Source organism: Culex pipiens, chromosome 3, assembly GCF_016801865.2.
Source record: "Culex pipiens pallens isolate TS chromosome 3, TS_CPP_V2, whole genome shotgun sequence".
Classification (NCBI taxonomy): Eukaryota; Metazoa; Arthropoda; class Insecta; order Diptera; family Culicidae; genus Culex; species Culex pipiens.
Genome location: NC_068939.1, coordinates 38,847,062 through 38,874,928, shown reverse-complemented (window position 1 = coordinate 38,874,928; position 27,867 = coordinate 38,847,062). Strand labels below are relative to the sequence as shown.

General features: G+C 38.6%; 1 protein-coding gene across 1 annotated transcript; it reads right to left on the bottom strand.

Annotated features, from left to right (window-relative positions):
• Positions 1-12,683: 12,683 nt before the first annotated feature.
• LOC120425688 (uncharacterized protein K02A2.6-like) lies at positions 12,684-16,640 on the bottom strand. Its single transcript, XM_039590272.1, has one exon. It carries the CDS (start codon positions 16,638-16,640, stop codon positions 12,684-12,686), a length of 3,957 nt encoding a protein of 1,318 aa, XP_039446206.1.
• Positions 16,641-27,867: the final 11,227 nt, after the last annotated feature.

The following is a 27,867-nucleotide window of genomic DNA, read 5'->3' as shown; positions in this document are numbered from 1 at the left end:
TTGACATTTCGGTCAAGTAGGTTTCCCATACTGATGGGCTACATATTTCAGGGTGTAATATTACATAGAATTCCATAAAATAATGCATAATTTATCTTACATTCAGGCCATTTACAAGCAGCTAGATTACTACTATTTTTGCTGTGTACCTTAAATTTCAGTCGTTTGAAAATTAACCCAATCTCACCCCATAGAGGGGGTGACATTGGGCCAAATGAAACTATAATGATGCTCAAATACAAAGATATGGTAAAAACAAGTAATCTAACAGTGTTTCTTGGTTTAGGGAATCGTATTGCCAAAAACGTACCTCAACTTTAGACAGCTACCAAAATGACAGAATTTGTTCTAGGAAAGAGATTTTTTTCAGCTCAGGATTTCCCCTACACAACCCTTTTAACAGAATTTAGTTTCATTGAGAAGAACCTGAGAAATATTAAAATCCGTAAAAAATTACTTTGACCCAATATCACCCCTACTGACGGTAACTTAAGTGCTGTTTTTCATATTTGTGACTCTTTGACTAAGATTTTATTTTTTGTGTTTAAATATAGTCTGAAGATGGTCGTAACCAAGTAGGCCGAAACGAAAAGAAGAAAAGCAGTCTATGCTAATAACAAATAATATACAAATACTCATTAAAGAAGTCGATTGATTATTTTTCTGCAATCAAAACGGAAAATTTAGCTTTGAAACTTACAGTAAGAATTTCTTGAAAATGAAAACCCAAAAAAAATGTTCCCATAAAAGAGCAAGCCAAAGGTTCTCCCAGCCAACTCACCAATTTCAAAAAGGGCACGTTTCCAGACTCCCCATCCGCGCCGAGGAATAATTTAAGTGAAATAAAAATAAAATAAGTAGCTTCTAAGTATCTCCGTTCCTTTCCATTGTGTGTTTGTGAAATAAAGCTGCTTCTGGCTGCCACAAGTTAGAGTCTTTATTCTTTTTTATTTTTCCTCTATCCCGTGTCAAACAGGAAAAAAATGTTCTCTGCAAAACGGCAAAACCGACCCCCTTGCGTATTATTGTTTGGGTTCTGTTTTTCCTTGCTCCACACCACAGAGAGTGGAAAAGTCGTATTGACTTTGTGTTTCTTGGGCCCACAAAAAGAAAAACGCTGAAGCAAAAACTTGCAGGATCTTTTTGGTTGATGGGCGTGCGAAACATTTGAGCTTCGTTAACTTCGTTCTTACGCCAATTGTTCGTGCGGGGCATGACTTTGATGTTGTTACAGCTGGCCCGACAAACTTGAAGTCTTGAATTGAGAGTGATGCCACCGTTACCACAGCGAGTAGACGTAACTGGGGATGATAGACTAGCGCTGGGAGCAACATTCGTGAATCGATAAATTCAACCGAATAAATGATTCACGGGATGTTTAGGGAAAAGTTTGCGTGATCGATTTTGGGGAGGGAAATGAGTATTGGGAAAGTGAAAGTTGTGTTATGACTTTGTATGATATTTGATTGACAGTGATAGTACCTCAGGGGTAAGGTATCAAAGGAAAAGTTTTGATTATGTTAAGGAAAGCCATCAAAACGTTTGCTTGTTATTGATCTTTTGTTCCGTTGAATTTATTCATGAACAGCAAATTTATCTATCAAGGAAAATACAAAATTAATTAAATAGAAAGATACAAAAATACAAAAATACAGAAATACAAAAACACAAAAATACAAAAATACAAAAATACAAAAATACAAAAATACAAAAATACAAAAATACAAAAATACAAAAATACAAAAATACAAAAATACAAAAATACAAAAATACAAAAATACAAAAATACAAAAATACAAAAATACAACAATACAAAAATACAAAAATACAAAAATACAAACAACCCCACCCCAAACACACAACCCCCAACACACAAACCCCCACCCCAACACCAACCCACCACCCCAACACCCCAACCCACCAACCACAACCCCACCAACCCACCACCCAAAACCAAACCCCACCACCCCCAAACACCACAACCACACCCAAACCCCAACCCCCCAACCACACCAACCAACCCACACCACAACCCAACCCACCAACCCAACCACCCCACCAACCACCAAAACACAACCAACAACACACAACCACAAACACCCCAACCCCCAACCCCAACCACCAACCACCACACCACACCCCCAACCACCAACCCCACACAACCACACAACCCACAACCCCCACAACCAAACACACCCCACCACAACCAAACCACCACCCACCAACACAACACCCAACACACAACCACCAACCCCACCAAACCCCCCACCCCACACCACAACCCCACAACACCCCACCCCCCCACACCACACCCACAACACCACCCAACACCAAACCCCAACCCACCACCCCACAACCCACACCCACCACCCCACCCAACCCCAACACCCACAACACCCCACCCACAACCCACCACCAACCCCACACCCCAACACCACCCCACCCCACAACCACCAACCCCCACACCCCACCCACCCCCAACACCACCCACAACACCACAACCCCACCAAAACAACCACCAAACCACCCACAACCCACACCCACACAACCACAAACACCCAACCCCCAACACCCCACCACAAACCCCAACCCACAACCAACCACCAACCCCACCAACCACAACCAACCCCACCCCAAACAACACCACCCACAACACCACAACCAACACCCCCACCACACCCAAACCACACCACAAACCCACCAACACACCACCAACCCCCACCACCACACCCAACAAACACCCACCACACCCCACAACCCCACACCCACACCACAACCACCCCACACCCACCCCAACACCACAACCCAAACCACACCACCCACAACCACCACCCCCAACCACAACCCACACCAACCACAACCCACCCACCACCCACCACACACCCCCAACCACAACCACCCACCACAAACCACCACAACCCCACACCACAACCCACAACACCACCCCACCAACCACCCACCCCCACCCAACACCCACAACACCCACCCACAACCAACCACCCACAACCCCACACCCCACAACCACCCACCCCAACCCACACCCACAACCACCACACCCCACAACCAACCCACCCACAACCACCACCAACCCAACACCCACCCCACACCACCCAACCCCACCCCAACACCCACCAACCACACAACCCCAACCACCCACAACCACACCCACCAACCCCAACCCCCACCCCAACCAACCCCCACAACCCAACCCACCACAACCACCAAAAACCACAACACCAACCAACCCAACACCACCAAAACTACACAAACACCAAACAACACCCAACAACCAACACAAAACAACCCACCACAACAAACCAACAACCATACACCAAACACCAACCACAAACAACAACCACAACATCCAAAATACACAAACACCAAATACCACAAAACACACCAAAATACAAAAATACAACCAATACAAAACATCCACCAATACAAAACAAAACAAACTACACAAAATACAAAAATACAAAAATACAAAAATACAAAAATAAAAAAATACAAAAATACAAAAATACAAAAATACACAAATATCAAAAATACAAAAATACAAAAATACAAAAATACAAAAATACAAAAATACAAAAATACAAAAATACAAAAATACAAAAATACAAAAATACAAAAATACAAAAATACAAAAATACAAAAATACAAAAATACAAAAATACAAAAATACAAAAATACAAAAATACAAAAATACAAAAATACAAAATACAAAAATACAAAAATACAAAAATACAAAAATACAAAAATACAAAAATACAAAAATACAAAAATACAAAAATACAAAAATACAAAAATACAAAAATACAAAAATACAAAAATACAAAAATACAAAAATACAAAAATACAAAAATACAAAAATACAAAAATACAAAAATACAAAAAACAAAAATACAAAAATACAAAAATACAAAAATACAAAAATACAAAAATACAAAATACAAAAATACAAAAATACAAAAAATACAAAAATACAAAAATACAAAAATACAAAAATACAAAAATACAAAAAATACAAAAATACAAAAATACAAAAATACAAAAATACAAAAATACAAAAATACAAAAATACAAAAATACAAAAATACAAAAATACAAAAATACAAAATACAAAAATACAAAAATACAAAAATACAAAAATACAAAAATACAAAAATACAAAAATACAAAAATACAAAAATACAAAAATACAAAAATACAAAAATACAAAAATACAAAAATACAAAAATACAAAAATACAAAAATACAAAAATACAAAAATACAAAAATACAAAAATACAAAAATACAAAAATACAAAAATACAAAAATACAAAAATACAAAAATGGGTCATTCCATCTGAAGCGGAACAGCATTTGAAAATTACCTTCTCCGATTCTGCTCAAATTTGGCAGAGCTGTTGAGACTATCAAAACATGCAAAAATCCCGAATTTCATCCAAATCGGACCTCCCCCTCCAGTTTTGTACCCTCCCAAAAAATCGACTTTTTGGCGATTTTTGAGCGAAACCCCTATCTTCAAACGGCGATTGCACATGAACCACAAATCTTAGAGGGTCGATCTTAGACTCAATTTTGAAGGAAATTGGACGTAGAATCCATTTCCGTGATCAAAATTTGGATTAAAATATTTTTTCTACCTGTATTGCGCAATTGAAAACTTTGAATGGCCGTATCTCAAAACAGCCCTATTTATTTTTTAAATTTGACCTCACCATCGTATTCCCCGTCCAATTTTACATAAGAATCACTTATCGACAGAAAGGAATGTGTTTCGTTCCAGAGATATCGCATTGTAAAGCTTAGAGTATTTGAGATTACCTACATCAGCTACGCTCGCCGCATCTGCTAGAAGCACTCAGTCGTGCTGATCAATAATTTCTACCTGGTGTTCTGTAAGATGAATTATTTTTATAATTTTATACGATTTTAAGATAATCAATTCCTTGAACAATCTATTTTTTGTTTAAGGAATATTTATTGGGTAATTTTGAATGCACTGTTTTTCCTGATCTCAATGAACCGAAAAACGAAACTATTGGCACTACGCCCCCCGGGGCATGGCCTTCCTCTAACGTGGGATTTCTGCTCCAGCGCCTCTGACGAGACAGGAGAAACCGGGACCGACGTTTTACTTCACCATCCGATAGAAGCTCAGTGGATAAGGCGGGAATCGAACCCGCGTCTCATAGCATCATCGGGATCGGCAGCCGAAGCCGCTACCCCTGCGCCACGAGACCCACATCTCAATGAACCATATAAGGTAAAATTTGAACTTTTAATACATATATTTGCAAATGCTACAACGTTTTTACAACACAATTTAAAAAACAGTTACATTTTTCTATTGTTTTCATATTTTTCCTAATTCCTTATTTCTTCCCACTTTATCAAATTATTTCTTTTATTTGAAGCGAGAACAAATGTAGAGCTGGATGTAGTAGATAAAATAATTCTCATGGGTTCTAGAGCTTTTTGCCATGTGCGGTAGCAAAATAATGCCATTCAGCAAAAACCCCAAAATCTGCCTTACGGTTTGAACGATTGAGCATGATCATATTAAACCGATTTTTATATGTTGAGCCAGTTTCATCTGATAATTGATGATTTTTTTCAATTCTGGTACATTTTATTTCAAAAACGAAACCATATACTTCTGATTCATGTTTACAGCAGCTGTATCGTCTTCCAAGATTTTGAAATGATTGACAAAAAAAAAAAAAGATAATTGTTCAGACGGTGTCGAAATCAACACCACTTAACTTGATCTTAATCAGATAATAAATCCGATTAATCTTTGTGATTTTCTTACATTTTTCAGTTTTATACTTTCCAGAAATCCTCCTGCTTAATCATGCTTCACGAGAGTTTTATTCATGTTAATTCATAATTTTTAACACGATAATGTATCGTACACTTTTTTTTAAGTGTTACTTACAAGATCAATTTCAATTTCCTGCTAGCTCTGCGGGGATTCCATTCTGACCTGTATTCCGTGTCGTTCTTGCTCTGTCCTGTGGGCTAGCACATAAATTCACCGTATACAATTTTTTTTTTAATTTAAGATTATACAGCAGTTTCCTACAATTTTTGCCTAATTTGCTAATGATTATTTGGGATGAAATCTTATTTCAATAAAAAAAAATCAGGTAGCAGTTATTGATCAGCGCGCCCGAGTCCTTCTAGCATATAAGGCGAGTGTAGCTTATTTAGGTAATCTCAAATACTTAAAACTTAAAAATTCGATATCTCTGGAACGAAACATATTCCTTGTTGTCGATAAGTGATTCTTTTGTAAAATTGGACGGGGAATACGATGGTGAGGTCAAATTTAAAAAATAAATAGGGCTGTTTTGAGATACGGCCATTTAAAGTTTCCAATTGCGCAATACAGGTAGAAAAAATGTTTTAATCTAAATTTTGATCACGCAAATGGATTCTACGTCCAATTTCCTTCAAAATTGAGTCTAAGACCGACCCTCTAAGATTTGTGGTTCCTGAGTTATTGTCGTTTGAAGATAGGGGTTTCGCTCAAAAATCGCCAAAAAGTCGAGTTTTTGGGAGGATACAAAAATGGAGGGGGAGGTCCGATTTAGTTGCAATTCGGGATTTATGCATGTTTCGATAGTCTTAACAGCTCTGCCAAATTTGAGCAGAATCGGAGATGTTAATTTTCAAATTTGCATTTTTTCTTGCACACTTCAGGTGGAATGACCCAAATACAAAAATACAAAAATACAAAAAAAAATACAAAAATATAAAAAAAAAATACCCATGAAATCACCACTAACTAACCACTATAGAATCAATGATCAAAAACCGAAACCTTTCAAACAAAGTACAGTTGGTTCATTAAATGAGGACACGTACCAAGTACACACCAACAACTGTCATTCCCATCACACTACCGTCAGCCCCAACCAACAGTAAAACAAATCAGTTGCAACTCATTTGCGTGAGACTTTTGCATAACCTGTTACGCACACACACAAATACACCGTCACGATCCCATAAAATCACAGTGGTTGCGGTTTGATGGTGGGTGCCGTTCCGGATTACCCACCAAAGCTAATTGTGCACATCCGGATGAAGATAATTCCATTTTAACGATCCACTAATTAAAACTAGAGATTTTCCTTGTGCCCACACGGGCACATAAAAGCCGTAAAATGTTAACAATCGCACACACATGCATACAAGCATCCGTAAAACCCGGTACGCGACCGGCATTGCAAATTCATTAATTTGCCAGATACTGGCCTAGGAAAAAGAGGGGAAATATGAGACGGGACACATGTGTACGATTTTTCCGTTGAATATCCCACAACAATTAAGTCAGTCTATGAAGGTAGAAACTCATTGAAATGACATCATTTTGAGTTTTATCTCATTCTGAACAAAAACATCGAGAGTTTGCTACGTCATTTGTGGATGGCACCCCTATAAAACATATTGTTGTTATTCATGATTGTACTAAAAAAAAGATTTTGTATGAAATTGCAACACCTTTTGGGAACCATCCATAAACCACGTGGACACTTTTTCAGCAATTTCATAAAAATGGAGTCGGATTCGTGATCAGGGACTAAAATTACCCTTAGAACGAAGATTATTTTTCCGAATTCATGGGAGTTGGTGGAGAATGCGCCGCATATGAAATAATATTCAAGTTCAAAAGCATTTTTCTTGAAAAAACATATTTTGTTTTAAATTTTAGAGAATTCTAATATGAGTTCATAAAACTAATTGATGATAAATACTTTTCCCCCTTCTTCACCCACCAAACCCTCTTTCCTATGATTAAACAACACCCTTTTCTTATCGCCCTCGAAGAGCGCAAACAATAAAACCTCATTTTCACGCCAAATTAAGCCGTCAAAGTACCTCTCCAATATCCTGTCAATAAAACCACACCCACTTACCTGTTCACTTTCGCCCACCTTCCCTATTTAATAAGTTGAAGGGTGCCGAAGGGGGGAAAAAACTGCCAACTCGTCAAGGAAGCCAAACAGCTTAATTTTCACCTTTGGGCAACCCTACCCCCGAAATGTACCACCTTCATCACCCGTCGGAGGTGTTGTCTGGAAAAACCACACTCATTTTCCCCCCTGGAAAAAACGGCTCGGTTAACCAACCACCTCAAGATTTGTGTGGGGTCGGTTCTTAGAATGAAAAATTTGGAAAAGGCAGGTAGGGTAAATTGGCCGTTGTTGGACATTAAAAAAAAGTTTAAATTTTGAGGTTACTCAAAACCATCAAAGAAAACCCCCCAAAACAGAGAGTGTTGTTTCCCGCCACCAAGTTGGTTAAATGAAAAGCTTGAAAAAACAGCATCATCAGCACCCAAAAAAAAGCAAGCACAAAAAGCCTAAAAGTTGTCTGCAAAAGGAAGCACCACACTGCGCGAAGCGAAAAAAAGAAGAAAAATCGTTTCAAATTTTCCGGCGTTGCCCCCAAACCACCACCAAGTCAGCCAGTCAGCCACTTAATTGGAGTGTGAATGGAAACGTGTTGTTTTGTGCGGTGAGAGGTGGGAGGGATGGAAAAAAGGGGTTTGGCCGTTTGATACTGGACTGGGTGGCTTGTTCATTGAGAAATTATGCCCGCCGCAAGGCAATAAAAGAGAAGGAACAGATATTAATTTGATAGTGGCAATTATTAAAGGCGAATGGTTTCATCAGAATTATGACAACAATAAATTTATAGATATATTTTGCACGACTGAGAAAATAAATGATTTTTTCTGATGAATTAACGCTGATAAACAAAAAAACAATCTCAAGATCATTTCAATCAAGAAACGTAACTCGTATGAGGTGTTCGCAACTTTCGAGAAATTTATTTGGGGAAACAGCTTACTTACCTTAATTAATTCTATTGCAAGAAAGAGAGAATTTAATAAAGTATCTAAATTAATTGTAAAACCTAAAAAGCAAAAATTATCACAAAATGTTTTTTGACTTATGGTCCCAAAACTGCAATGTTCGTAAAAGCTTAAAGGGGCTCCATTTGTTTAAAAAATGAATTCATTTACTGGAAGATTTTTGAAAGAAATGATGATACTTGCATCGATAAAGCGAATGAAAAATAAAACAATCAGAAGAAAAATCGAAGAGGTGTTTGTTTACAGAAAACATGTCTTCATAACCATAATAGAAATACTCTCAAACCCCAATGGTTTGACACCAACTGTTGTCACCTTTTAGTTTGACACCCCTTTTACACGGAGATCACACACACTACCAAACGTTTGTTTTGCTAGTGTGTGTGAGCGCCGTGTAAAAAGTGACAGTTTGTCACTTTTAAGTTTGACTTTGACTAACCAACGAGGTATCCGGGCAGACGGTAATAACAAAATTCATGCCATTTCAATAACAAATACTGTCAAAATAACAAAAAGTGTTATGGAATCTTATTGAAAAATCAATTTTTGCAAAAGGGTTTAATAACAGTTGATAAGGGTTTAATAATAGTTGAAACCCAAAACAACTTTGGAATAACATTTTTTGTTATGGAAGAATACCTCCAACTGTTATAGGGATGATCGGATTAGTTGTTAAAATAACAAAAAATAATAACAAAGATTTGTTCGAAGAATAACTAAAAATGTTATAAGTCTGTTATTACAATAACAATCCAATAACAAAAAAAAACATAACGGTGAATAACAAATCTTGTAATAAATAACATTAAATGTTATTGGCTTAGTATTTTTAAATATCAAAAAATGATATTTTCAAGTTATTTCCGTCTGCTCGGGTACAAACTAAAAAAGTGTCAAACGAAAAAGTGACCAACCACCGGGGATTGAGGGCACATTCAATATTACGCCCTTTTAAAATGTTAGTCTTGATTTCAAAATTTTGAAAATATTGTTTTCGAAGAGATCGGAAAAATGTTTCATATTTTAACATTGAAAATCGGACCATTAGTTGCTGAGATATCGACATTGAAAAATGGAGGGCTGTTTGGATGAGACTTAGAAAACATCAATTTTCCTGTTTTTAAACCTTTGCATTGCAATATCTCAGCAACTAAAGGTCGTATCAACAAAGTCCGAAGAAGCAAAATATAGAGAATTTTCTCAGCTTTTCAAAAATATTTTTTTCAAAAGTGGGCAAACATGTGCACTAATTTTAAAAAATGAAAAACTGCGACTATATTGAAAAAAGTTACATAAAAATGGCTATAACTTGAAAACGGTGCACTTTATCAAAATTTCACTAAAGTACTTTTTGATTGCAAATTCAATTTTAAATCGAAAAATGAAGTTGAAAAATTTTTGCGACCAAAATTTCGATTTTTTGAAAAAATCAGTATTGATTAAAAAGTTCATAATTCGGTCAATGATTTTTTGCACAACCTGGAAATTTTTTGAAAAGTTGGCATTTTATGTCCTCTAAAACATATCAAAAAATAAAAAATATTAAAAATAGTATTTTTTTGTAAATCAAGTTTTAGTGATAAAAAGTTAATAAAAAATCACTAAATTTTTTTTACCGTGTATCATTTTTTTCCAGTGTAGTCCGTATCCATACCTCCAACTTTGCCGAAGACACCAAATCGATCAAAAAATTCCTTCAAAAGATACAGATTTTTGAATTTTCATACATCATTTTTGTATGGACAGCTGCCAAATTTGTATGGAAAACTATATGGACAAACTAATGATGCAAAATGGCTTCTTTGGGCATACCGAAGGCATCAAAAAAGTTTCAGTCGGATTAAAAAATACAAAAAATAAAATTGAAGAAAAAAGACCGATTTCGTAGAGAATTGCTCAAATGCAAGATGGTGGCCAAAATGGCGGTGTAATATGATTCAACAATTCAAATAAAAGTCAAATGGGGCCTTAGAACTCGAGTTTGACGTTAAAATTTAAAAAAATACGGATTTTTTTTTCTCTTGAAACATGATTGGTTAATCGAATCTTCCGATAATCAAGTCTCTACTGTTTTTTTTAATTTCTCGTTGGACAAGAATACTTTTATTTTAAAATGGTTTTTTCTTTTTCAAAAATTGAAGTATTTTATTTCAATATTTAAGGAAGGGATAAATGATTTATTAATTTTGCTGTCTGTTTTTAGTTATTAAAAGATAATTTGATGCCAACTATTTTTTTTAAAACTGCTTTCTTAATGTCAAGGCGAATATTTGTTGAAGATCAGGTGCTTCGACTCTGGTCGAGGGTGGAAGGGAGTGGACGGGGTTACAATAGATCCAATATCTCTCGAAAAAAAGGGCTCATCAAACATTTTTTCGAATCATGCTGTTTTCGTGTGAAATTACTGTATATAAAAAGGGTTGTAAAATTAATTTCCATAATAGCGTTATTCTTCAAAACAGAATTATACTGATGTTTTCATCTCACAAAAAATCTCTTTTAATTTCTCTCGAGTACAATAAAATCACATCGCAACAAAAAAGTGACTTCAACAGAAAAAAAAATATCCAGGCATCATCAGCAGCCACAATCTTCTCCAAAGTTTTATTCCCAACCGGGAGGCAACTCACAGACAAATGTAATTACAATTTGCATCCAAATTAGCATAATTTTACCCGGTATCATCCACTTCCCCTGTTTTTTTGCTTCCCACAATTTTTCATTCTAAATGGCTGCAAATTGGTCTGCTCTGTTTTGAGGTTGAAACGGTGGCAAAGAAAAAAACGTTCAAAAAAAATCCACGAAAAAATGCGCACGGTTTTATCGTACAATGAACATTTACCCTCACCTCGCCCCTTTTCCCAAAAAATAGACACTTCCAGACACTTAATAAGGCTGGCAGGTTCACATCGCGTGTTACGAGGAGACTGGCACAGAAGAGGATGCTGCCTGCGCCTCCAGGATATTGATGTCCGCTATTTATTATGCTTACGACGTGCTTGTATGGCGTCTTAAGGTGAGGAGGGAGTAGGAGGAGAGAAGCTGCTCGCTTTATGAGTGATTTCCTGGCCGCGAGTGTTTGCTCAAAATCATGACAGATTACAAAGGGGAGGTTATGTTAACTGCAAACAATCGAGGGTGCGAGTTGTGCTGCCTTTTGTTTGTGGAGAGACCATGCTGGAACGTTTATTCAACAATGAGCCGAGGAAATTTTCCCTCTGGCAGCGATGAAATGGTCCTTTGTTTGGCCAACAGGTCAAAGATTCAGTTACGCTTTAAGGTTAAGTTCCGTGTCGTGATGGTTTGGCCTTTAGACTTAGGGGCATTGTTGAACGCGAATCCGAGCAGGCATTGTTTGAAGACATATTGTTTCATCGTTACATGATAACACGAATCCGAGGAATTAAACAAAATCACTTCAAATTTCCAGAGAATGCCTGAAAGATAATTTTCAAAACATGTTCCCGTTGCAGTACAGTTTCTGACCACTATTCAGTGTCATTTCCTAAAAAATACCACATCCCTTGTGGGTGGAAACCAATGTAGCAATTTCCCCTCACCACCATGGTTGCAACACCACCGTAAGTCTCCTCATAAATCGGCCCAACCTTGTATGGTGGCTGCTGTTGTGATCGAATTTACTAAATAAAGAATCGAATTTAATCGCGGTTTCAAACTGTACGTGTTTATTCTCTTCCGTTCCGTTACACGCTAAACTTCAACTCCCTCTATTCTCCTCATCCATTACCCACGCATGGCCAGTGTTGCCATCATAACACTTTCCCCTTTTCACATCTTGGTTCCTTGCTCTCCTCCAGTACCGACATCCACGATGAAGTCCTGGAACCGTAGTGGACGCTTGATTTGGCGGCCAGACCTTGTCGAAGTCGTCGATGTTTGGCCTCGGCTCGTTTCTGCATCCGGCTGCTTCTCGGGAATCTCCTCACCTTGTGTTGGCGTCGCCCACTGCAAGTCCTCGTCCTCGGTCTCCACGTCAGGAGTGTTCACCTTCTTCAAATGCGACGAATTTCGCCGGTACTTCACGCCCTCGGGGGTCTCCACGACGACCGAGTTTCCCTGCTTGCTGATCACTTTTGCTGGTTGGGGTAGAAACGGAGCAGACAGTTTGTTGGTCGGGTTCATGTTTTTCATCAGGACTTGATCTCCCAGCTCGATAGACGACTCTCTTGCTCCTCTAGTAGCATCCACTTGGCACTTGGCACGATATTTGTAGCTCTTATCCTTGTCTTCCACCTCCTCTTCGTGACTTCCGAGACCAGACAATTGTGGAATCCAGTCTCGAAACTGCCGACCAAATGCCAGCTCTGCAGGTGAACGTCCTGTTGCTGGATGAGGAGTCAAGGCGTAGGCATAGTTGAACTCCTCCAGGTCCTTCTTCCAGTTCGATTTGTTCAGCTCGGCAATCTTCAGGATCTTGAGTATCGATCTGTTCTGGCGTTCGGTCTCCCCGTTAGCCTGCGGCCAGTAGGGCGTGGTACGTCGTTGTCTGATCCCGAGCGAATTGCAGAAGTCTTCCATCTCGTTGCTCGTGAAGTTCCGTGCGTTGTCGTTCATCAGGACGGACGGGATTCCCATCCTCATGAACAACGGCCTCAGCTTGCCGATGATGTCAGCCGATGTGGTCTGCTTCAACACTTCGATGATACGGAACCGACTGTAGCAATCGATAATTACTAACAGCGACTCACCGGTCGGCAGCGGGCCCAGCATGTCCATGCTCAGGAACTCCCATGGACTAGATGGAAGCTGTCGTACGGCCATCGGTTCTGGTGGTGCCATTCTCCCCACAATCTGGCAATCCAAGCACTTTCGAACCGCCTGCTCCACGTCCTTGTCGATCTCTGGCCACCACACTTTGGAGCGAAGTCGTTGCTTGGATCGTTCTATCCCCGGGTGTCCAATGTGGGCAAGCGCCAAAGTGCGCTTTTGAAGGCTCTGGGGGATTACGAGGCGTTCTCCTCGAAGCAGGATTTCCTTGCAGCAATAGAGCTCTTCTTTGAACGGCGCAAACTTCTTCACTTCTTCATTCCAGCGGCCGGTCTTGAGAGCCTCCTTCACCCTTGACAACACCACATCAGCCACTGTGTTGCTTGCGATTTCCTCCGTTGTCAGAGCAGTAGGCACCGCCTTTTGTGTGATCGCAAGAACCGCTTCCTCGCCGAACTGATCGTACGTCTTGCACTTCGTGTAGGCCGGCAGTCTCGACAGCGGGTCGGCGATGTTCACTTTGCCGGGGATGTGTATTACGGTGAACCTGAACGATTGCAGTCGCATGGCCCAACGATCAATTCTTGGACAGGAGACGTGGTTTGGTCCGAATATCACCTTCAGCGGTTCGTGATCAGTGAGGAGAAGGAATGTCAACCCACGCAAGTAAATTTGCAGCCGTTCAGCAGCCCACACCAACGCCAACGCTTCCTTCTCGTTCTGGGCATACGACTTCTCCGCATCCGAGAGCCCTTTGCTGATGTAGCAAATCACTCTTTTTCGCCCATCCTTCTCCTGAATCAGAACTGCTCCGAGCCCGGTAGGACCGGCGTCCGCAATCACAATAGTTTTGTCGTGTGGAGAATAATATCCCAGATTCTTGGCATCCTTGAGTAGCTCCTTGAGTTTCTGGAACGCCTGCTGTTGCGACGGGCCCCAGACAAACTCCGAGTCTTTCCGGAGTAGTTCTCGCAGCGGTGAAGTCAGCGTTGACAGTTCCGGGATGAAACGGCCAAGATAGGTGATCATCCCAAGAAAACTGCGCACCTCCTCCGGCGTCTTCGGCTCCCGCAATCGCTTGATCGCCTCCACTTTGTCCAAGGTTGGTCGAACTCCGTCAGCGGACAGCACATGGCCCATGAACGTCACCTCAGATTTTCCGAGGAAACACTTTTTTGGATTCACGGTGATTCCATGGCTCGTCAAGCGGTGCATCACTGCCTTGAGGGCAGCGTCGTGTTGTTGCTTCGTCGATCCAAACACCAGAATGTCGTCGATAAAGACTTTCACTCCGGAAGTCCCCTTCAGTACGCGCTCCATGATGCTCTGAAACACCTCCGACGCGATGTTCATGCCGAATAGCAGCCGCTTGTACCGGTAGTAGCCGTGGTGGGTGGCAAACGTGGTGATGTACCGTGAATCTGGTGCCAGAACCGCCTGGTGGAACGCTTTGATCAAGTCGATCTTCGAAAACCACTTGCAGTCTCGAAGGTGTGGAACGATGTCCTCGAACGTTGGCAGCGGGAAATGCTGTGGAACAATGGCCTTGTTGGCGGCACGCATGTCCACGCACAGTCGAACGGCAGACGGATCACCGGCTTTCGGGCTAACTACCAAACGGGAAATCCACGGTGAATCAATCGGTGCCACCTCGATGATGTCCTGTGCCAGCAAAAGATCGATTTCTCGTTCCACTTTTTCCTGCAGCGGAATTGGGATGTGGCACTTGGTGATCTGGACGGGTTTTACCAGTGGATCGATCTGCAGGTGAACTTCGATTCCCGTGATCTTGCCGATTGCGTTCTCCGCTGGGCTGACACTCCACACGTCCGTGTTGATCTTCAAGATCTGCAACTCCGTCGCCGTAGTCTTGCTCAGCAGGCTCGCACCATCTTCTTCCACCACGAACACGTCAGCGATCGTCTCGTGGTTCTTCGTTGCAATGCTAGCTCGGAATTGTCCCAAAACCTTGAGGCTGTTGTTGCCGTAGGCCTTGAGCGTTGTTCGCGGCTCCTTCGTTTGCGAGATCACCTTGACGTTCCGTTGCTTGAGGTAGGTCCAGGTTGCGTTGTCCATCACGTTCACTCCAGCTCCAGAATCTACGACCCACTTGATCTTCACTCCTCCGATACAGCACACAACTTTTTCTCCCGCAGCATCCTCCGTACTTGCAGCAAAGACGTATCGGACTTCTTGTTGATCCACGTTACTGACAGTGTCGTCCGAGTCGTATACGTCATCCACTTCTTCCGGTTCCGGCGGCTCTTGGGCCACCTGCTGCACCTTTCGCTGCTTTCCGTGCTTCGCCTTGGTGTTGCAACAGCGCCAGAAGTGCCCCACCAATCCGCACTTCCTGCACTTCGTGTTTTTCGCCGGGCACAGCTCGCTGCTCGCAAAGTGGCCTTCATTTCCGCAGCGGAAACACTCTTGTTTGGACGCACTGACCTTGTTGACCACTGCCGCGCGGTGCAGTTCCTGCCGCACCTTCTCGATTGTTTCCAGGGCACGGCCTTCGTTGAGTGTTTCCTCCAGGGTCATGTTTGGCTTCTGGAGTATTTTGGCCCGCAGCTCGTCCGATTTTCCTTTTTCAAAGATTTGTTCTTTGATGTTTTCTTCGAGCCAGTCGCCATACTCACACAGATTTCCTTGCTCTCGCAAGCGAAGCACAAACCTGGAAATCTTCTCGTCCGGTCCCTGCTCCAAGTTTCGGAAGATGTGGCGCTCCTGGGGCAAGCATTTCATCGGCAGAAAATGTTCGTCAAGCACACGAATCGCCTCCTTGTACAGGTCCGATCCATCGGGAACTGGTGGCTCTTGCTCCCCGACGAGACTCACGTAGATATCCTGGACGCTCTCTCCGGCGCAGTGCAAGAGATACGATTTCTTTCTTGACGGCAGCTGGACGTTGTTGACGTCCAGGAATATCTCGAACATCCGCTTCCATTTCTTCCAGCGAGTGCTAACGCTGGCCGAGTCATCCGGATCGAACGGAACCATGCCTCCTCCAATCGGGTTCATTTTCTCTTTTGTTTTCCAAACAATATGGCGTCGGCGTCTCTTTCAACTGCTCCAAACTGCGTTTCCCTTTGAAACTTCTTCTTTCGCGAATTTCCGACCGAATTTAATTCAACAACGAATTTAAACGTTTACTCTTGTAATCCGATCCTCGATCGCCAAATGTTGTGATCGAATTTACTAAATAAAGAATCGAATTTAATCGCGGTTCCAAACTGTACGTGTTTATTCTCTTCCGTTCCGTTACACGCTAAACTTCAACTCCCTCTATTCTCCTCATCCATTACCCACGCATGGCCAGTGTTGCCATCATAACAGCTGCCTTCCAAGAGAGGGTCGAACATTACCGTGGAAGTTTGTCCGGAAGGCGGAAAGAAAGCAAATACTACGACACCGGATATCAGTTTAAATAAATTATAATTAACCCCGACGTTGGCGTCCTTCGTCGTGTCGTCTTCTCGTGGGCATCGTATTTCCCGGCCCTCGTGGACGCCACAGCAGTGGGCCGGTGTTGCCATTGTAACGTGACTTATTACACTGGACAACATTTTGCAAGTTTATTTTGCTTAAATTTAATTCAAACAGCTTCAATTTCCCAATTGGAACAGTCTTTTGCCAATTTGAAAATAGTTTTTGTCTCTTTCTTATAACACTTCTGTTTTATCATCAGTCAAATTGGGCCAATGTTTGACTGTTTATAACCCTCCAATGCCTAAGTTTTTTGGACATTTTTTTTGTATTTTAATTTGCATCATTCCTATTGGTTATGTTTGTTTCTTATAGTATTTGGCTTATGCCTTTTCATGTTTTTACAGAAACATTTTAAAATGTTTGCATGTTTTTCATATTTGCTCTTATTGAATGATTATTATCATTTCAATTGTGAAAAAATTTAAACAACACAAAAAATTACTTTTTTAGTAAATTAAAGTGAAATCATAGCCAAAAAAAATAGTTGACTCAATTTTACAAAACATTAGCAAAGTTCAAGAGTAAGAGAAGTCAAAATTCCAAATCTTAAATTTTCTTGAATTGACTGAACATTGTTTTTTCGAGGTTTTCAGTGTTAGTAGCCCTTTCAAAAACTGTGTTCAAGCTCTCAAAAAAGAATGTATGACAAAAGATCGAAAGACATAAGGTCGAATGGACAAAAGGTCAAATTGACAAAAGGTCAAATTGACAGAAGGTCAAAAGTTTTAAATATTTAAAATGAAAGACATTTTATTTCAAGAACTGCTCATGTTTGAATGAAAGGAAAAACTCCCAAAAATATTACAACCATCAAGTATAGTTTCTTTCTAATGATGGGAAAAACTCTAAAAATATTTTAGAAGTCAGGTTTTTTTTAAATAAAAAGCTTTTATAAATTAAAAGAATGGAAAAAACTCACAAAAATATTAAGACAAGCAAGAAAGGTTGTTTATAAAATAATTTTAAAAAAAATGCGATATATCTTAGAAGACGGACTTCAAGAAATAGATCAGCTCAGGTGTGAAAAATACAAAATCTCTCAAAAATATAAAAAAAAACAATCGAGAATAGGTTGTTTATTTAAATATAAAATAAAACTTACTACTAATGTTTGAAAGAACGGAAAAACATACAAAATGTTTTAGCAGTACGTTTTTATTAGAAAGAACATCATCAATTTAAAAAAAAAATCTCACCAATTTTTCTGCACGTTCAAGAATAGGTTGTTTTTAAAGAATGGAAAATCAATCGAAATTTTTCTAGAAGTCACTTTTTCACATTTGACTTTAAGTCCTTTCGACGATTTATCCATTTGACCTTTTGTACATTCGATCTTATGTCTGTCGACCTTTTGGTATTCGACCTTTTGTCCATTCGACCTTATCTCCTTCAACCTTTTGTCGCACATTTCTCAAAAAAAAAAAACAAAAAAAAAATGCAATCCACTTTAACGACCCCCAGGTCTTTTGTGGGCTCTGTTGCAAGTTTCTGCTCATTTCTAGGCGTCCGAAGGTTATGTGTGGTGAGTCACCCAAAACCTCTTTTTACGCAAATGGACCGACGTTTTACTTCCCATGCGATAAAAGGCGTGGTCAAGCAAATCTCGTCTCGAAAAATGCCACCGAGTCCGTCTGGGATTGAACCCAGGCCTTACTGGGGTGAGAGGCTACCACGCTAACCACTGAACCACCGGACCCGGCTCAAAAACAAATAAAGTCCTTAAAAATTACGCAAATCATGAATTATAAATCGCAAAAATGCTCAAAATTGTGAATAAAAAAAAACAGAAATGTCAAAATAACGAACTCAGGATTTTGGCACTTCTCCAAAAAAAAATTAATAGTGAAAAGCTAAAGGTGCAATTTAAATTTTTCGCATGGATGACGGTTATACATACAATTGAATTTCTTTACCAAATTCTGTTGTTTAAAAATCAGTTGAGTTCAGATTGGTAAACCAAATGTCCAAATGCACTTAATTTTATCTTAAAATAGGTTGAACGTCGATTATTAAATTCGGAACTTTTTATTTTACTGAATTGTCCAGCATTTGAAAATTCAGTAAACTTTACCGAAATTGGTTTCAAACTATAAGTGTGCAATTCCAACAGATTCGCATCAACATTTACGTCAATTTATTAAATTTCAAGACTTCATTCTGGACAACCATTAGAAAATATAGTCGTCGCTAGTTTAAAAAGTTTTATACTGGAAATTTTCTCACCCTTTCAATGAAAATAAGAGCGAAATAATCCATCGAGAAAATATCAGAATTACCCCATTTTTTTTGTTTTGTTTGGAATATCTATAATATTCAAAGGGAACACCGTTCAGAAAGCCTTGATGACTCGAAAGTTAGCTTATCCGGAGGTTTCTCAGTATATTCGAATAATCAAATCAGTCATTTTTGAGGTTGTATTTAATCTCTGAAGACCTTTGAAAATTTTCACTTCGAATAATCAAAAAACAAATATTTTTAATGTTTGTTTTTTTTTACTGTCCGAAGTGAAATTTTCAAAGGACTTCGGATAATCAAGTCTCACCCTGATAAATAAGGCATAATCAATTCTTTGATCTGAAAATTATTATTATTTTTTTATGAACCAACGTTGAAGCTAAAGTAGTCAAAACAACAAAAGATTTTCGTAGAATTGAGAAGATCAAGGTTTGCTTCAACCTTTAGACGGGCTTCGATCTAAAAAATCGCCAAAAATCAATTTTCCAACCGATTTTTGATCTTTAAAAAGCATTGGAAAGAAGAACTCTTAAAATTTTAGAATATTTCAGGGTTGGAATTTTAACTTGTTTTATGTGACTTTGCCAATGTTTTTAAAAATGTCATTTTTTTAGGGGTCAACTTTGGCTGTGTTTTTTACTAACATTTCCTATATTTTCAGTAAAAAGAAGTATGCAGTAATTTTTGTAGTGCCCCAGACTATGCCTCTACGCATTTTTTTGCAATTTAAATGATGATGGTGCCATTCTATAGGAGAAAATGTGAAAAACATGCAAAAAATTGAATAAGTAACTGTAAAAACGTGAAAAAATTAGAAAGGCAAAATGTGATTATATTAGGTGGTAGAATAAGCCAAATACTACCAAAAACAAACATAAACTGAACAAGATAAATGCAAATTAAAATACTAAAAATAAAACAAGAAAAACATAAAACAAGAGAAGTAAAGTTTTTCATAGAACAAAAGTTGCTCAAAATGACCTCCTGAACACGGGAAAAATAAATATTTTCGAAAAAAAAATTTGGGCAGTAGAGGGTTAATTATATTCAACAAAAAAGTGTACAAAATGTTTTTTTTTATGTACAAAAATCACTTGTGTACTATGCTTTAGGTGATACAGTTGAAATTTAATAGTTTTTTATAAAGAATAAAAAACAAATTTTGTATTTTCAAACTTCAACCAGTTGTAAAGTTTAAAACTTGTTCAGCAATATAAACAAAGTAAAAGACAAATTATTGTTGCAAACAAAATTCAATGTTTTTAGAACCTTAATTAAGGTTTTTTATGTTGAAAAATTTCAAAAATAATTATTGAAAATCATTTCAAAATATTTAAATTTATGAGACGTTTATAATATTGTAAGAGTTTTTTTCACATAGTACACATGAATATTTCATTTGAAGGTTACAACTAGAAATATTAGTTCGCTTTTGATTACAAAACAAGTTTTCTTGATTTTTATTTGCCGAGCTGCCGTGGCCGTGAGGTTACGGCTTTCCAATAACATATAATCAAATTTGATCAATGTATAAAAATTGAATCATGTTTTTCCTTTTTGGTTGAATATGTAGGGGGAGAGGGGGTAATATGCACCCCCTAAGGTAAAACTGTGAGTTCTTAACCATTACAGCATTACTGTGGAAGAATTTTGTTCGATGTTCTAAAACAACTATTATTCTTCGTCATCCATGTGAAAAAATTCTTTAAAAAACCTCAAAATTGTTCGAAAATATCAAATTTCTAAAAACATTTTTGATTCATTTCAAACAACCATGCGGGGCAATATGCACCGCAACATTGGGGCAAAATGCACTACAACAACGGGGCAAAATGCACCACAACATGGGGCAAAATGCACCGGGGAAAATCAGTTTTCACTAGTCACCACTAGATGACACCGCTGTTTTTATAAAGGAGCTTCACAGCGGTGCATTTTGCCCCGACCACGCTTTTTGCAGAAAATTTAATTAAAAATGCATTTTTTGATGTTTTTGGACTCATCTATCTACAGAATAATGAAGATTATGGCAAAAACTATATACCTTAACACTTACAATATCAATAAATGCTTTTTAAACTGTCCAAAAATCATAATGAAAGTTCAATGAAAATTAGATGAAAACACAACATTTATAAGTTTTGCAAATAACTTAAGCTGTTTTTATACTACGATGCTCAATTTTTTCAGCATGGTTTAAGCTTCCAATTTCTATGAGTTTTTCCCCTGAAAATTCTTCCAAATATCGAGAAAATCAGGGGGTGTATTTTGCCTCGGGGGTGCATATTACCCCCTCTCCCCCTATAATTGTTGAAGCTACGGTTCTAATTTAAATTTTGAAAAATGTGCTGCCTTTTGATTGTCTTTCATTTTTGGCACGTGGGATTGGAATAGAAGCTTAAATTAAAGAAATTGTGTGACAATATTTTTTTATTTGTCGCTGAAAAAAAAATTAGTTATGAAGCACCTAAAGCAAGTAACAACAATTTTGATAAATCACATATCTCCACCAAATATTTTACAAATTTCCGCAGTCCAGTGTTATTGACATGTCCTGCACTAGGTCCCCAAAGTCCCTTCTCGCCTGCTCTCTGTCCAAGACAAGACATCCTCTTCCCGTCAGGGCAGATATTGTCCCAACGCGGTCGGTACCCGGGGTCCTTCACCAAGGGTCATAAAAAGTATCAGATGGCGCGCGTCTTCGGCGCGGATCGAGCTAATAAATGAGAAAATATTAATCTCCGCTGAGTGCTTATCCTGGTGACCGTTCCTGGGGGAGGGAGCACGGGAGCGGAGTTCCGATCGTATTTCTTCCATTCAGGACAGGACGGGCGGTGGCCGAGAAGTCAGTAGCGGTGACAGCTAATATGACATCCGGTGGGAAAAGTGAGGTTTTTGCAACATGAAAGAGGAGCGAACATTATTAGGAGCAAATATCGGATTTCGAGTTGAAGTTTGATTTCTGATGGGTATTAAAATAAACTTCATTCCAGCAAAATGTCAAATTTTAGTTTACAATTCTTAATGCTTTGAGCGGGGCATCATATTTACTTAATTACCAAACTCAATCAAAATCAAACAAGTCCTAATTAACATTTCCCATTTTCTCCCTTTTCTTCCAGATCACTTCACACCCTCAGCATAATTTTCGTCGAGAACTTGGTTGGCCACGCGTATTCTTGGGTTACTAACACACTGTTTATGTTGTTATTGCTTGAGAATACACGTAGTTGACAAGTGTTCCACATCGGTGCCCAACATCAAACCCACGTTCAGTCGTCCGAGCAACCCTTGCCTATTTTCCCGGGAAAAAGCAATCGATTATTCCGCCGCAGGAGTCATGGCAATCTGCGATCAATTAACACTGTGGAGCATCAGCTGGGAAGTGGCAACAGCTGGCCTACTGACTTTTTGCCTCAACCCCTTCTGGGGGTGGAAAAAACGCTTGGTTGGGTATGCTAAACGATAAGCACAGTTCATATCCCAATCGGTGCGTTTTTCCGCGGGAAAATTGTGCTGCTGTGCGGCGTTACGGATGAACGCAAAAAGCGTTACGCGTGTTTAGTGATGATTTTCATGTGAAAAACGATTGCGGCGCTAAACGACGGTTGTTCAATCAAGCGGCGTGGAAAATGTGTTGATTTGGAAAATCAAGTCGGTTATCGGTGAAAATCAGGCAGCTGGAAAAGTTCCAAGAAGTGTTAGCGAAAGTGTGGTTTGGCAAAAAGTAACATCAATCAAAAAGGGATTTGGGAAAGTGAATGTGTTAGTGTTGTAATCAAAACAGTGGAATCTACTACTTGTCAAGATTGGCAATCAATAAATTTGAACATTTCAGTGTATTGATTATTATTGTGTTCTCCCTGACAACAATCATTGCAAAAGTTTTTTTTTCTGAAAACAATATTTTTATTGTTAGTATCTGGTTTGCTCCTTATTCTAGAAATATCTTCACATTCAAGCAGTGCATAAGCCAACAAATGTCCAAAGTGTCATTATTATGCACAATTTTCAGAACTTTCTGAAAAAAATATTTCAAAAGCACACTATTGCACACGATACTTTTTCGTTAAATTCTCGTAAATCGTGAAATAAACACAATGCTTATACCTAAATATTTATGCAAATTACCACTCTGGGTCATTGCAGATTAGGGTGACAATACAAAAAAATCGTCATCAGGGATACCCCCCGCTACGATTCGTTAAGTAAAAAAAGTAACTGTGCCAATTTTATGCCAAATCGGTAAAGGTTCGCTATAGATCGTTATAGTTGGTAAAAAAAACTTTTTCCTAAGCAATTCCAGCTCAAATAAGGAATTTTCTGTTACCTGTGTACCAGGCCCTTTTCGATTTCAATGAAACTTTCAACTTCTTAGGCTATTCCCTCAAAAATTTTGAACGAAAAAAAATCGTGACATTATCTAAAAAATTAATTTTAAAATAGTAAAATCCCATGACAGTGGCGTGTATTTTTCTTTTAGAGTTTTTTTTTTTTTTGTTTTTTTTTTTCAGAAAGCCCGTCCAATTTCCTACAAGTATGTCTTTGATCACTTTTTGATACGATGCAACGGCTTCAAAATACAGTAATTTTTAAATAACGAAAAACAAAAATATTTGAATAGCTTACGCCCTCCTCAAATGTCAATTTCAAGAGCAACTGGTTCCATAAACATAAAAATTGCTTATATGAGTTTAGGATAAAATGTCAACAAAGTTTCACCGAAATCGAAGAGAGTCGGGTACAAAAGTACCAGAAAAAATCCTGATTTGAGCTTGGATTGCTCTCATACACAAACGTCTTCTTTAAATCGCTAGTAACTCGTCAGGGTAAACTCGGGTCGTTTTGCGGTCTTGGACAAAGTTGTTTGTCATAAAATTCTAATTAGGAATCACACACTTGATAATGACACATTTAACGCTACCTTTTGGTGGTATTTTGAAAGTTTTGCTTTTCCCCATTTTATCGTTTTTTTCCCATACAAACTTCAACTATCAATAGCGGCCCTTAAACCTCAAGCGATTTGACTCAAAATTACTTATGTTTACATGAAGAATCGAGCCAATTTTGTTGTCACCCTATTGCAAATGCGAAAAGTAAATGGATAATTCTCCGCCAACTCACACACAGAAAAAGAATTCATGGTAATATTTCATCTGGAAAGGGGTACATCTTTTATCTCAGAAAAAATGTGTAATTTTACCTCTGAAAATATGTAATTTTACCACTATTCTGATGTAATGTCGCATTTTCAGTCTAAATTGAGGTAAAATTACATCATAAAGGAGGTAATATTCAACCTTCTAAAATTACACCTTCCAAATTTACACTTTTTTATACTGTGCACGATATCGGGAAAAGTTGCCCCGACCCCTATTCGATTTGCGTGAAACTTTGTCCTATGGGGTAACTATTGTCCCTGATCACGAATCCGTGCTCCATATTTCGATATATCGTGACGGAGGGGCGGTACGACCCCTTCACGAAAAAATACGTGTTTTTCAATAATTTGCAGCCTGAAATTGACATTTAGTGCCTTTTATTTAAAAAAAAATCTGCAATTTTTCGTTATCAAACTGTTATTTTTTTTCGAATGCGTCATTTTATGAGAAATTTTTATTTATTTTTTGAATCTAAAATAACCCAGAAGGGTGATTTTCTCATTAAGAACAAACATTTTCATTTTAAAATTTCATGTTTTTTTTATAATTTTGCTGGGTTATTTTTTAGATGTTCTACAAATTTGTAGAGCATATTGTTCCCAAACTTTGGGGAGTAGTTAGGACTGCAAGAGAAACTGAAAAATTGCCGTGCTGCAAAATCGATTTTGTTATTACACCCTAATGTCCCATATGCAAAACACAGCGTAAGGGGGCGCGTAGTAGGTAACTTCTGCAACTGCAAGCTTAGATTCATATTCCAATCGATAACACTGACCTACAAAAAATGACAAAAATGACCGCGCAGGTTCAACTCGAGAGGAAGCATGAACTTTGGGGTCCCCAGAAACACGTGCACTTTGAATTTTTCAAAAATAGTTAGACAGGCCGAATGGTTTTTCTCCAAAGTTTGTATGGAGAATTAGGGCGGTTCGTCGCTGTTGCATACAATCCAAAAATTGCATGCAATATGTGGGAGTAGCGAACAGCACTAATTCTCCATACAAACTTTGGAGAAAAACCATTCGGCCCTGTCTAAATATTTTTGAAAAATTCAAAGTGCACGTGTTTCTGGGGACCCCAAAGTTCATGCTTCCCCTCGAGTTGAGCCTGCGCAGAAATTTTGTTGGTCCAATTTCCTTTGAAAATCGCAAAAATTTGGGTTTGGTACCGATTACCTGATATTCAGGATTCCTGCATGTTTCGAAAGTGTTAACAGATACACTAAATTTTGCATGATCTAATCTAATCTAATCTAATCTAACACAAACGCAGCCAGTCCGATGAAAGCAAGCTGGAAAGTCTTGTGATTAGATTACGCCCCAAGCACTTTTCTTGTCAATATTAATAATTGCAGTACAACCGAGAACACCCGAAAATGTAATACAAAAATTTAAGCAGCCAGCCCTACTGCGTTGTGTTTACCACAGAGAGGATTTTGAGAACGGGTCACATTTCACAGAATCTACAGGGGTGGAAGCAAGTTAGCACCATTCTCTCTTCAGGAAAGTTGTAGAGCACATTCCAGAACCTCCGAATATGAATCCGGTTTTGATATAGCGTGAAACGTGGATTTTTTAAATATCAAAATTCAAAAAAATGATTTTTCCCATACAAATTTATATGGAAAATTTAATCGCTTTGCGCAAAGTGAGGACTGAACCAATCGTTCTCAAACTTTGCTGTGCTGGAAAATCGATTTTGTTATTACACCCTAATGGGCCATCGCTTGAATTTTAAAATTTTCTGGGTCTCAGAAAAAAAAATAAAAAAAATATACAAAAAATAAAGTAACAAGCCATAGTCTCAACATTTGAATGCAAAAAGTGTTTTAAAATGCATTAGTTCAGTTGTTTTGCAAACATTAGTTTTCAAAAACTGTCAATTTTGACGAAAACAAAAATTTTATCGAATAAAAACTTTTCGCGATAGTGAACATCGACTTTTCAAAAATTCAGGTGATTTTTCAATCAACCCAAACATATAAAAATGATACTAAACGAAGGGGAATGCATTTCAAATTGATTTCAGCTGATTGCACATAAATTTCCATTGAAATTTAGAAGTTTTTTGAAAAAATGTTTTGTTTTTTGCCCCCTGATTTTTCGGGTCAATTTTGAAGAGGGGGGGGGGGGGGGTGACAGAAACTTTAAGTAAAATTTGTACCAGCCTTAATGAACTCCACCCGTTTTTGAGTAAGTTTCGCAAAATTTCCTGAGGAATTAGATAAAAATAATTTCGGACATAGCCTCATTGGTCCAGTGACCGTCAAAACCGCATTTTAAAGTTTCGCTAGACTAGATCAAGGTTTTTTTTTAATCCAGCTAACTACCTTTTGTTTGACGCTGAATTATAGTTTTTAAAAATATGTTTTTTTTTTGTGAAAAATTTACGAAAGCATTTTTTCGTACCACCCAAATACGAAGTAGGCCACCCTGTTGGCCAAACAAAAAAATACGTGTGTGGATCGACAATTCCACTCGGGAAATCGCCCGCCGGGGGAATCGGTGCGGACTCACCACAACCGATCCGGCCGAGCGTCACACGAGGAAAGAGGACGCGAGCTGGGCTTGCATTGCCAGCTGTCACCAAACCATTCATGTGGCTGCGTCCATGCTTTGTCAGTGCATGGTTGCGTCATGCCAATCGTACGAGGGGCCTATTCGACTCGATCCAATGGAGTGCGCTCCCTTACACCGCAATAGGGTGTATCACTCCACACATCTCTCCTCTTCTCCATAAAAAAATATTGTTGAAACAATTGAACTATGAAATAAATACTACAACTACATAACGGCATTCCTATGCAATCTGCAAAAGTTTTCAATAAAACCAAAAAAAAAAACAAATTCCCAGTAACTTTTGGATCCATCGCCAACATAGAGCTATCTAAGCCCGATCTAACACACACTAGCACACCATTTGTTTTGCTGGCGGGTACAAAATTTAACCTCACTTTTTTTCGTGTACGTACACGCAATACATACGCACGTAGATAACTCTATTGATCAAAGAAAAGAAGGTTACGTTAGAATTTCTAACAGGCATACCACTTAACGCACCGAACTGATCATGATTCTCTCTCTCTCTAGCCCTCTCTCTTTCTCTCTCTTTCTCTCTCTCTCTCTAGCTCTACCTCTCTCTCTCTAGCTCTACCTCTCTCTCTCTAGCTCTACCTCTCTCTCTCTAGCTCTACCTCTCTCTCTCTAGCTCTACCTCTCTCTCTCTAGCTCTACCTCTCTCTCTCTAGCTCTACCTCTCTCTCTCTTTTTATCTATCTATTTATCTATCTATCTATCTCCCTTTCTATCTATCTATCTATCTATTTATCTAGCTACCTGTCTCTCTCTATCTATTCATCTATC